Genomic DNA, 12,672 nt, shown 5'->3' on the forward strand with positions numbered 1-12,672 from the left:
GGTTACAAAAGTGGTCAGGCCCAATGGGACTAGGCCTGGTGCAGCTGGTAGGGCCTCTTTGGCTCAGCCCCACCCTGGGCAGGGGGGGAAGCTCTGCTAGTCCCTCGAGGTGCAGGACGCAGGGAAAAACAGGGCCCTTCCCTAAAAGGCTTGTCTAGGGCGATCCAACACTTGTCTGAATGGGTGGATCAGATGGGGGCCCCTGAATTGGGGCCGGAAGATGGCGGCTTAACTCAAGTGGGTGACGAGTCTCCTGGTGAGGGGCCCAGCTCCAGAGGGGTTCGAATAGGTCCTTCCCAGAGGAGGAGGAAAGCCCAGTCGTCATCCAGCAGTGCATCCTCCAACCCAGAGGTCAGGAAGCACCCAGTCGCCAAGAGCAAGTGAAAGAAGCGGCGGACGAGGAAGGTATTGAGGCGGGGAGGCGATTCTGACTCCTCGGACACGTCAAATGAGTCTTCATCGAGCAATGGGGGAAGGGGCTCGGATGGAGACTATTGGGGGGCTGCTGCAATGGTGCCTCCTCTACCAGCTTGGGCCACTCGGTGACGTGCAAAACGGAGGGCTGGGACAGGGGGGCCTGGGGTGGTTTGGGTAGATGAGGCCTCAGACTCAGTTGGCTCCCCCTTGGTAAGCCTGGGGGACAATGAGGACTCTCCAGGGGCGCACCTGTCCCGGAATATGCGTAGACGCATATTGGATGGTTATTATGTGGATGTCTTTTCTTTGATCTGTCCTGAGGCAGAGGATGGCCTCTCACGCCTGCTATACAGACGGCGGAAGGGGAAGGATAAAAAGATTGAGGTGGACAGGTCATTTGCCAATTGGCTGGAGGACTTTACAGTGTTTATGGGGGTGGTCCAGATAGCTTATCCAGAGAGGGGGTGGCACCTCTCCAGTCATTTAGCCACTGTTCTCATATCAAGGGCTTTGGCTGGGGAGGCAGCGGCACTTGACTATGATGAGGCCTTCTGTAAGTGGGCTTCTCACAGTGCTAGGAGGAGATGGGACTTGATTAGTCAGAAGTTATGGCTGTGGCTGGTTGGACCGCACATGCGGGGTAGGAGCGAATCTTCTCGCCCAAGAAGACGGGGTTCCAGGCAGGACAAGAAGATGGTCTGCTGGGAATACAATCAGGGCAAGTGTCAGCGGGCAATTTGTAAATTTGACCATTTTTGCGATTATTGCTTTGGGCCACACACCCACCCCTCTTGTCCACGCCAAGGGGGCAATCAATTGCCCTTTTGGGGCGGGCGACCTTCCAATGCAGGTGCCCGAAAAGAGGGAGGCTACGCTGGCCCCAGTAGCGCCAACCAACCTGCTGCCGGGAGCAAGCAGGACAGCTTTGAGCATGGCTATTGTCCCCTCCCCTATTCGGCCAGAAGCCCTCTGCCCTCTCCTGGACCACTACCCCAATAGGGCAGCGGTGGACTTTTTAAAGGCAAGATTCACTACGGGTTTCCGGATCCCCTTTACGGGCCCCTGGGTGGCCGCCACTTCGGGCAATCTTAAGTCAGCTAGGGACATGCCCGAGTTCATGGCTGCTAAGATGGATAAGGTAATTGGGGCCGGCAGGATTGCAGGCCCCTTTGCCAACCCCCCATTGCCTAACCTCAGGGTTTCCCCTTTGGGGATGGTCCCTATAAAGACCGTAGGTGAATAGCGCCTTATTCATCGTCTGTCTTACCCAAAGGGCTCATCAGTTAATGATTTTATTCTGCCCGAGTTGTGTTCAGTACGTTACACATCGTTGGACCATGCAGTGCACCTGGTCCGTTCGTGTGGCACGGGGGCTTTAATGGCCAAGTGTGACATACAGTCTGCATTCCAGTTGTTGCCTGTCCATCCAAATGATTTTTGCCTGCTGGGATTTATGTTTGCAGGCGCCTGGTATGTTGACAAGGCCATGCCAATGGGTTGCTCAGTGGCCTGCGTAGCTTTTGAGGCATTCAGCATGTTCATGGAATGGGCTGCCAAAGATCGTTTAGGTTGCCCCCAGGTCATGCACTACCTGGACGATTTTTTCCTGGTGGGGCAAGTAGGGGGGCCTACATGTGAGGAGAAGTTGGCTGGTTTCAAGGCCCTCACCAGTGAGTTAGGGGTACCTCTTGCCACTGAAAAAACTGAGGGTCCTACATCCAGGCTCACTTACTTGGAGATTGAATTGGATTCGGTGGTGGGCTGCTCCAGACTTCCCCAAGCCAAGCTTCAGGCCTTGAAGGGGCTGATTGAGCCTATGCTCGGCCACCAGAAGGTCGTGTTGAAGGAGCGTCAGTCCCTGCTAGGGCACAACTTTGCCTGCAGGGTGGTTTCCCTGGGTCGCCCCTTTTGTGCGCGGGTTGCTCGAGCCACTGCCGGGGCCTCTCCTCCCCGCCATCATATCAGGATCACCAAGGGCATGAAAGAGTACCTTAGGGCTTGGTTGACCTTTTTGTCAAATTACAATGGGATGTCCTTCTGGCAAGACTTTAGCAGCATTGCCACTGACCTACAGGTCAATTCTGATGCTGCAGGGAGTGGTGGCTTTGGGGTTTACCTCGAGGGTCACTGGTGTGCCCAGCCTTGGCCTAGCAGCTGGAGCAGTGTGGGCTTGCTCTGAGATCTTACCTTCCTGGAACTTTCCCCTCTCCTGGTGGCAGTTGTCATATGGGTGAATCAGTTTAAGAACAAGAAGGTAGTATTTTGGTGCTACAACATGGCACTGGTCAAGGTCCTGAACAGGCAATCATCACGCTCTGAGCGGGTCATACGCCTGGTTCACAGGTTCGTCCTGGTATGCCTAGTTAATAACATCTCCTTTTCTGTGAAGCACATAGCAGGTACAGATAACAGCATCGCTGACGCATTGTCTCAATTCCAGACAGAGCGGTTCTTTGCCTTGGTGCCAGAAGCCCACCGAGAGCTGGATCCATTCCCAGAGGATCTTTGGAATCTTGGGAACGCTCCATAGTGCAGGGAGTATTGTCATCACTTGCTCCATCCTCCTTGCGGTCATATAGTAGGGCCCTGTCTACTTTTCTGTCTATATCTCAGAGGTGGGGGGGGGTTCGGGCAGCCTGCCTACTTCGGGGGGCTGGTCCTTCGGTATTTGGCTCACATGCAGGAGTGGGGTCTTGCTCCCAGGATGATGAAGGGCAATTTGGCGGCCATTTCATTCTTCAGTAAAGCTAGAGGTTTCCCGGATCCCTGTGATTTGTATTGAGCTCGCAAGGCTATAGAGGGTTGGAGGTGGTTGGCCCCTCGTCCGCCTGATTCTCACCAACCCATTACCTATTGCATCCTGGGGCACCTCCTGGACCACCTGCCCACCATCTGTCACTTGGATTATGAAGCACGGCTCTTTGAGGCTGCCTTTACGCCGGCCTTTTTGGGGGGATTACAGGTTGGCGAGCTGGTGGCAGGTTCCCGTCAGGAGGCTCCAGGTCATGCGTTAGCCTTTGGGTATGTTTCTTTGGGGAACTGTGGGGTGTCCATCCACATCTGACGATCCAAGATAGATCAACGGGGCCGGGGGGAGGGGTTTGTTTTTCCTTGGGAGTTTCTGATTCTGGACCGTGCCCACTCTGGGCATTGGCTGCATATTTGGCACTGCGCCCAGCTGGAGAAGGTTTCCTGTTTGTCCATCAGGATGGCACCCCCCTCTCACGTTTCCAATTTGTCAGCATACTGCATGCTGCTCTGGCTGCTGCTGGCTTACCTGCACGGGAGTTCGGTGCTCACTCATTTAGAATTGGGGCCGCCATGGTGGCTTCACAGATTGGCCTCTCCTTGCGTCGGGTGTGGGGGCGATAGGCAGATGGGCCTCTGGCAGTTACAAGGCTTACGTGCGGCCAGAGTTGGTTATTAATCCCTCTTCTTTTTAGTCTCTTCAGGTCGGAGTAAGCGGGTGTGGATCATGGGCCACAGCATTGTATATTGGGCAGCTCATTATGTAAAGGCTTCCGGCTGGGGACGTAACTTGGGCCTCGAACATTTGGTCAAAATCGAGTGGTTTGGATTGAGAGGGATGACTTGGAAAGTGTTGATGGATATAGATTTGGAGGTTTTTATATACTTATTTTTATATACTAAACCTATGCTTTTTCAGTATTACATGCTTTGCACTTTTTCTATGCTCAGGAGCCAAAGTACTACTTGTAATGTAACCTGTAAGAATTTGACACTTGAAACAAGAAGACTTGAAACTCTGTAAGAACTGATATACTGCTTTTAGGGCTGCACTTATATTATATGTTATATTATTCTATAGATTCCAATAGAAATCAGTACCAGAGAGCCTTTTGTAGAAAACTGATTTGATGCAGCAAGCTGGTTTTGGCCACCTGTGGTATTATCTTCCTTAAAGCTGAGAAGGAACTGGGGAAAAGGGCACGAATAGGAAAACATCCCTTCCTATCCACAGATTTCAGTTATCAGAAGATATCAAGGCACCGGATTGAGATTCATTGGCGCCCTTGAAAGTATTATGCCCAGAAGAAAGTAGGTAAAAGGTTAGACAGTGTCCTTCCAAAATGAGGGCAGAGGAAAAAAAACTGTGAAGACTGGAATTCCCCCAAATAGAGGGGCCAGCCCAAAATTGCATCTGCAAATCAGAACTGACCCTAGATATGTTACGAGCCAGTAAGATATCAAATATTAGAATATTGTAATATTGTTATGATTATCTGAAAGTATTAATTGCCTGTTTCTATTGTAATTTTGATGAGCTCCGGACACAAGGAGACCACCTACTCCTGTGAAAAAGGGGCTCCTCCATTGTTTAAATTAAACAATCATATATTGCTTCATTCTACAGGACTCCGTGGTGTGTGTGTCTCTTCTTGTGATTGGCGAGAGGGACACCTAAGGCACAAGTTTGTGCATAACAGCGTTGCTGCCTCATTGACCACCGGATGCAGTCATGTTACAGCTCGGGGAGAATGACTTACCAAGGAGGAAGAAGCTGGACGTGTTAGAGGACATGATGACGGACTTGGGGGTGTTGCTGGAGAGTTATTTGAACATGACTATTTTGTGGTCTGACTTATTGGAGTGTCGGGTTTGGCGTGGGGCCTGGAATAATGATAGGGTTGATATAGCTCGGAGGAGGCTGTCAAAAATGGTGGGAAAATTCATCCTGGCAGTGGGCGGTTTGGTGGTCGTCCACCCCGACATCTCCTTTCACTTGGAGGCCCTGTGTCGCCCGGACAGCATGCACCTGTCTAGCTGGGGGCAGGACATTTGGTTACATGATATCCAGGATGGATTGCTTTGTTGGCTACAGCATGGGAGCCTTGACGGGGAGCCATTTTGTGGCTCCTGTGGAGGTTTGGGCGTTGGGCACCAATCCCTTGGGGGGAAACAGGGCCTGTGTGCATTGTTTCCCCATAGATGGGGATCCCCATAAAGGGTCTTGGACCAGGCTTGGCAGTGGTAAGCACAGCTCGGGGGGCTGACAAAACAAGCCTGCATGCAGGTGACAGGGGACCACGCAGAGGCTACTGCCCAGTGTGGCTCCCTCATGCGTCATCCCATGGTGTCCCCTTTCAGCAGGCGGGCTGATAGGGTGAGGATTCATCGGTTGGCAGGCGGGTATGCCAATGTTGGGATCCGTGCCCTACGCTGCCATGGCTCCTTTATTCTGTAATCAATAAAGTTGTGGCCTATTTTCTCTAAACAAGTGTCAGCATGTTTATTTTGCTTGGTAAACCCTGGCCGTATCAAACTGGGCCCACAAGCCCCGGCCCCGAACTTACTTGGGCCAGCGTTTGCAGGCCCATGCAGCCAGGGGGAGCAAGCAGGAGTGGCGTTTATGCTGGCCCTGCGAAAATGCACTCACAGCCTTGGGCTGGGAGCATGGATTTAATGTTCCCAGCTGGCCAATCAGCGCAGCCGGCTGGGAGATGCAAGGGCGGGAGCCATTGCCCAACCTGAGTGAACAAGTTTTCACTCAGGTCCTCCCACCCTCTATATTTGACAGGGCTGGCCCCTTGCGACACAGTCGGCTCCAGTACAGCGATCCCCACCCACCTTCCGCAGGATTTAAGTTAGAGGGTTTAGTATGGTTATATGGTTCTGTTGTGGGTTGGCTGCTGTTTTGCCGTTACAAGTGTATTGTTCATTCTGAGTTGAAGCATTGTTGGGCTTTACAGAAGATATTGCTGGGTTAATTGTCACAACTTTCAATGGGCAGTTTGGGCGTTGGGCACCGACCCCTTGGGGGGGAACAGGGCCTGTGTGCACTGTTTCCCCATAGATGGGTATCCCCATAAGGGGTCTTGGACCAGGCTTGGCAGTGGTAAGCACATCTCGGGGGGCTGACAGAACAAGCCTGCATGCAGGTGATGGGGGACCACACAGAGGCTACCGCCCAGTGTGGCTCCCTCATCCATCATCCCGTGGTGTCCCCTTTCAGCAGGTGGGCTGATAGCGTGAGGATTCATCGGTTGGCAGGTGGGTATGCCAATGTTGGGATCCATGCCCTATGCTGCCATGGCTCCTTTATTCTGTAATCAATAAAGTTGTGGCCTTTTTTCTCCAAACAAGCATCAGCGTGTTTATTCTGCTTGGTAAACCCTGGCCATATCAAGCTGGGCCTGCAAAAGATTAATGAAATTAAGTTGAGTAATAAGAGGGATTAGGGGTTAGAAAGCTGCTGGAAGTCGATAAGGGAGGGGGGAGGAAAGGGTGGGGGTCAGAACTAATTAATTAGGGGATTGAAGGTATGTATACATTTTTTAATTTGGGCTCACCAATAAAAATTTTTATTAAAAAAAAAGCTGGGCCTGCAAAAGGTTTATACTGTTTTGCTATAAGAATAAAACAGAAAGAACACAGACTTTCCCTGAACCCCTTGAAAAGCTTTTTTTCTAATTAATTTTTATTTACTGGCTGCTAGGGAATCTAAACATAGGATAAAGTGATGGATTCAAGATGCTTTCCTTTGTGATTGCTAAAAAACATTGAGTTCCAGGGAAAACAGTCTCAGCTTACAAGATGAATGAAGATATTAGTTGAGCATATGAGATTTAGTGGCTACATTAATTAATTGGTTATATATGCATATAAGTAAAATAATTCTGAGGGAAACAGTACATTTATTTCCCCTATTTTTAGATGCTGCGGGTCCATTGTAGAAAAGACTTGTATATACCATACCAAAGCATACCACTCCTAGGACATCTGCTACCCACAACTGTTGTAAATATTTGTATTTAAAATACATTTTTAAAATGTGCTTCCAGATTAATTGGAGGCACCTGCTAAGTGATCAATAGGTTAATGAACTAAAAATTATAGCCCTAGTCTTTTTGCTATTCAAAGTTATAACACTGAAAATAGAATATTAAAGTTTCTGAGTTTTTCATAATTAAAAACTAAGTTGCAGTATAGAAGGCAGAGTGCAGTCACATAAGTTTATGGTCACTAAACAGTTATTTTCTGATTGGAAAACTTGTTTTTGTAACACAAATAATATGTTCCCTATAAGACAGAAGAAGTCAAATGTGAGTTTCCTATATTTCATGAGGAAAATAAATTTTGAAAGCTACATTAATCTAGCAGTTTTAACAGAATGCAATTCTTAACCTATTCTGGAATATAATTCTTAATATTTCTGAAGAATATTGACCTCTTCGTATACCTCAGAGCTCTCCCATGTACACTGCAGGCTGCCTACTGGCTTCAGTGGCAGGACACCACCACACACTGTCAGCTGAAGTGAGACTAGTGCAGACCTTGCAGACAGTGTAGTTCTCTGCACTGATCAGAAAAGCTAAACATGGAGAAAATCACTGGGGCAAAGTATTACAATTTTATAGCTGACAACTAAGTTTTAGTCTTTTTTCTTTTCCTTGAGAAGTCTTTCCCTTAAAGCACTGCAGATATTTCCAGGAATTTGCTGGTGCATTTGAATCAAAGTCTGGAGTGCAGCCTTTGTCTGAAAAAAAAGAAGAAAAATGAGCATCACAACACATTTACTATTACAGTTCAAAGGGCATACAAAGCAGCCTACTGCTTTGGACTCATACAGGGCCTTTTTTCTAGGAAAAGAGGTGGTGAAACTCTCTTATTATCACATGTGCACATGTGAAGTATGCATGTGCTCCCAGAAATGTGTGATTATGTCACTTCCGGAAGTGCCGTCACTCCCAGAAGTGATGTTACCCCTGGAAGGGACACCACCTCCCGGAACCCAGCGCAATGCATTACAACGCGATAAGTGTTAGTAAGCTTGGAAAATTACACTATTATGAGAAAGGATATTTTTCCTTTCCATATCCTCTACAAAAAGTGAAATCTTCCATTCCCTTTCTCAAACATTTCATTTCTTTGGAATCGTATTTTAAAATATGCAAGAAGGAGAGGGCCTCTAAAAATCCAAAACCCATCTCACAAATCTAAATTCTAACATTCTCTCTGCCCGCGTAGAAAAAAAAATCCAAAATTCTTTCTCAAAATTCCACAGAGTCTAAAATTCCTAATCTAATGAATATTGAATTTTCAAATTTTTGGAGCATCTCAAAATTAGATGCTCAACTTTAGCTGCATTAGATTTATACTTAGTTTAAAATGTTTTTTTGTTGCTGCCTGCAAACTCTATCTTACCAATGGCTAAGCCATTGTGACATTGTGAAATGCTCATAAATATTCCAATGTCCCAGACAAACAATATTCATAAAAAACTTCCTTAACACTCATATGTCCACTGCAATTTGAGTGATGTTAATCAGCTGAGGGTGGGGAGAACCATTTCAGTTACAGCTATTAAGACATAAGAACAACTATATGCTGATGAATATAATGATGAAAGCCTTCTGTGACTTGGACACAGCTATCCATTCCTAGCATAAAACTGGAATAACCATAACTGATATTTGAACTAATACAAATAACCATAACTGATATATTTAACTGACATACAACCAATCTACATTCAAAAGCTGTGGGAAGCATAACAATGTTAACTTCAGTCAACAAAAGAATGAAAGCAACACACACACACATACAGTCCCATCCACCCACTCCCCTAATGAAAATAAAACAGAATGAACTCAAAGCAGGACACACATACACAGAAACCCCTGAATGAAATGAAAGCAGAATGAACTCAAAGCAGCCTAGCCTCCTCTAGAGAGCCAGCCCCAGCAACTCTACTAGCTCTCTCTCTCTCTCTCTCTCTCTCTCTCTCTCTCTCTCTCTCTCTCTCACACACACACACACACACACACACACACACACACACACACACACACACAGAGGAATGGAAAAAAGTAGAATGAACTCAAAGCAGCCAAGCCTCCTCTGAAGAGCCAGTGCCAGGCCCAAGCAGCATCTGCTTGCACTCGCTCTCTCTCACTCAAGAAAGCAGAATGAACTGGTTGCAAATGTTAAAATGGAGCTTCCCTGTGGGGTGAAGGGAGGAGCTGTGGTGGAGAGCTGGGCTGTGAGGCAGTGCGCCCACCCATTCTTCATTCCCTGAGGCATGGGGATGGAGCTTGGGCCATGGCACAGCCAGGAGCCAGGCCGTGGGGTGGAGTGCCCACCCATTTCTTGTTCTTCACCAGGTAGGGGGGAAGATCCATAGCTGCAGAGTAGCTGGGAGCCGGGCCGCCAGGAGGTGCACCCACCTGCTCTTGGTTCCCAGCAGGGCAGGGGGGAGGAGCTGGGGCTGCGGTGTGGCTAGGAGCTGAGCCGCAGGGCTGCACGCCCATCTGTTCTTTGTGCCTCAAGGGAGCCAGGCCGCAAGCCAGGCCCATTGCATGGTGAGGAGCCTGGGCCATGGTCAGGCAGGGAACCTGGGCCATGGCAAGGCAGGGAGCCAGGCCGCGGTGAGGCGGGGAGCCACGTGCTTGCTGCATGGGCGTGGGAAGTGGCCTAGGCCACAGTTTAGCTGGGCCACAGAGGAGCCAGGCGGCATGCTGGCTCCCCTTCCTGGCCATACTGAGCACAAATGGGAGGGGGGTGAAGAGCCTGGGCAGCAGCACAGCTGGGTGGACCCACACACACCCATCCCAGGGACGAGCATGCCAAGGGGCCCAGGTGCAGCGTGGTGGGGCAGCAATGAGCTGGCCTGGCAGCCTAAGTGGCCAGACTCTAGGCGGCAGCAGCGAGTTCGCAGAAGCCATACTGCTGGGTGGAAAGTATCAGCCCCCCTCCCCAGAGAACAGGGCACCACGCCTGGTGATCACTGAGCCAGCGCTCCCCACTGCCCCAAGGCAGCCAATAGACCAAATTGGCCAACTGGGAAGGGAGGTGGATGGTGGGAGTGAGGTGGCTGGTCTGGCCCTCATCCCACAGGTATAAATAACTAGGTTAGATACATATACGGAAGAAAAAGGGGATACCTCCTCACGAGCATCAGCAAGGATAGCTGCCACAGTAACTGGTCATTGGGAGTCAGGCTGGGGTAGCCAAGGCCTATTCTGGGGGACAGACAGATGCAGAGTCACCCACCCGGGATGCATTCACATGGGGCATGGCCTTGCAGCACTGCGAGCATGTTTTTTTGCAGGCATTGCAGCAGGTTCCAAGACCAAGGTAGCAACCACAATGGCCCGGCCTGAACCTATCACCAGAGGAGCAGCTGGGACCCCTCGCAAGTCCTGGGCTGAGCAATTCTGCTCACTGGATCATGCCCAGGACTTCCCCCAGCAGACGGAACCACCCCTCCAGCATGGCAAAGGCACAAGGGAAAGCGGTGTGGGCTGTGTTTCAAGGCTTCTTGGAGACCATGCAAGAGACCATGAAGGCCTCTCCGAGTCCCTTGTGGCACTCCTGGATGGCATGGCAAATGTGGCAATGGTGGCTGCCCCCTCTGGGCACCACTCTGGATGCAGCCAATCCACAAGTGCCAGTGGAGGAGCTGCAAGCTGGGGGGCCAGCGGGTAGAACACATTCCCCCCAGACAGGGCAGCAGGGTCTCCACTGCCGGAGCAGGGTGACAGCTGTACCAAGGGCAGCTCAGGTGCTCAGTGCGAAGGTGAGAGCCTAGGCTTGGACAAGGTGTGGGAGGAATGCACAGAGAGAGCAGGAGACAGCGGCAGAAGACTCGAACTCAGGTGGAAGGCTGACTGGTCAAAACAGAGGACCCGCAGCCACAGCTCATCCATGTCACAGGTTTTGCACGGTGAGTCATCCTTTGAGGGGACTGGGAGCATGGGGCTTGAGACTACTGGGAGGCAGCAGCTCATGCCCCTGGGCTGGCTGATAGGGCATGGTGACAAAGGCACAAGCACCGGCCGGTGGCAAGTACACCAGAAGCCGAGTATGGGCAGCACCTCAACCAACGGGAAAAGTCACCTCCCCCGTGGGGGCTGGAGAGGCACCGGTGGGGTTCTACCTATCAGAGAAGGTCAAGGAGTGCATTCTGAACGGGTACTATGTGGATGTCTTCATCTTGCCGAGTACAGAGAAGGCAGTTGGAGAGTGTGGTTGCTCGAGGAAGCGCAGGAGAAGTGACAGGGAGAGGCCAGTGGAGCACACTTTCCAGAACTGGGTGGCTGAGTACACCATATACATGGGGGTTGTTGCAATGGCCTGCCCTGAGCAGGCCTGGTATCTGTGTGGCCGCATGCAGCAGATGGTGCTTGCAAAGGTGGCTGGAGGTGACAGGCCAGCTTTTGAATACAACGAGCATTTCAGGAGGCAGGCGTCCAGCTGTGAGCTCACCAGGTGGAACCAGAAGGACAGTTTGGTGTGGATTGACACAGTGGGGATGTCTGGCTGGGGCAAGTCTGAGTGGGCCTCTACTGACAAGGGGACCTCATGGTGATACACGCTCATGAGGCCTTACTGGGAGCTCAATGTGGGGAGGTGCCAGTGGATGTGATGCAGGTATGAACATGTTTGTGAAGGATGCTCCAGTTGGCACTCCCAGCAAGATTGCCTCCAGGGTGCTGGGGCGCAGTGGCCCTTTCAGGGTGGTGGAGCAACCAAGGGAAAGTCAAAAGGGGAAGAAGGGAGTCAAGCCACAGCCAGAAGCTCCTCTGGAGGCAGAAAGAAATGAATCAGGACAGGGGAGGCTGGTGGACCCTGGCCAGGATACCATTCTCTTCAGCACCCATGAGGCCATGGCTATATTGTTATCAGAACCGGGCTGCTGCTAAGATGATCTGGAAGGGTTTAATGGAGGGCTTCAGGATACCTTATGCAGGGCCACGCGTGGCAACAGATGCGCACAATCTAAAGTCAGCCCAGGAACTAACAGGTGGAATGGCTGCCAAGATCCAGAAGGAGTTGGCTGCTGGACACATAGCTGGACCATTTGACTGCCCTCCCTTGCTGAACCTCCAAGTGTCCTCCTTAGGGATGGTACCCAAGAAAACTCTGAGTACTGCTTGATCCACCATTTGTCATATCCAAAAGGGTCATCCATCAACAATGCAATCCCCACAGAATTCTGCTCAGTGTGATATGCCTCCTTTGACCAGGCTGTGAACCTGGTGTGGGACTGTGGGCAGGGTGCCCAGATGGCCAAGTGTGACATCCAGTCCACCTTTCAGCTCCTACCATTACATCCTAATGACCATTGCTTCCTGGGCTTCAAGTTCCAGGGGCAATGGTACATGGAAAAGGCCATACCAATGGGCAGTACCTTTCTGAAATGGGCTGTGAAGGATTGGGCAGGTACCCCACACATAACACATCACCTGGATGATTTCTTGATGGTGGGGCCAGCAGGCAGCATGGCATGCG

General features: G+C 50.5%; 1 protein-coding gene across 3 annotated transcripts in view; it reads right to left on the reverse strand.

Moving 5' to 3' along the window:
• Positions 1 to 6,836: 6,836 nt before the first annotated feature.
• Positions 6,837 to 12,672, reverse strand: part of LOC129333118 (transmembrane protein 68-like) — a 31,530-nt gene continuing 25,694 nt past the window's right edge. For 2 of the 3 annotated variants that reach the window (XM_054984540.1, XM_054984541.1), the window contains exon 7: positions 6,837 to 7,915. In XM_054984540.1, the coding sequence (XP_054840515.1) occupies positions 7,811 to 7,915 (105 nt within the window). In that variant the 3' untranslated portion in view covers positions 6,837 to 7,810. The remainder of the gene's footprint in view (positions 7,916 to 12,672) is intronic. The other variant, XM_054984542.1, reaches the window with a different exon arrangement.

The sequence above is a fragment of the Eublepharis macularius genome, chromosome 7 (assembly GCF_028583425.1).
Source record: "Eublepharis macularius isolate TG4126 chromosome 7, MPM_Emac_v1.0, whole genome shotgun sequence".
Lineage (NCBI taxonomy): Eukaryota > Metazoa > Chordata > Lepidosauria > Squamata > Eublepharidae > Eublepharis > Eublepharis macularius.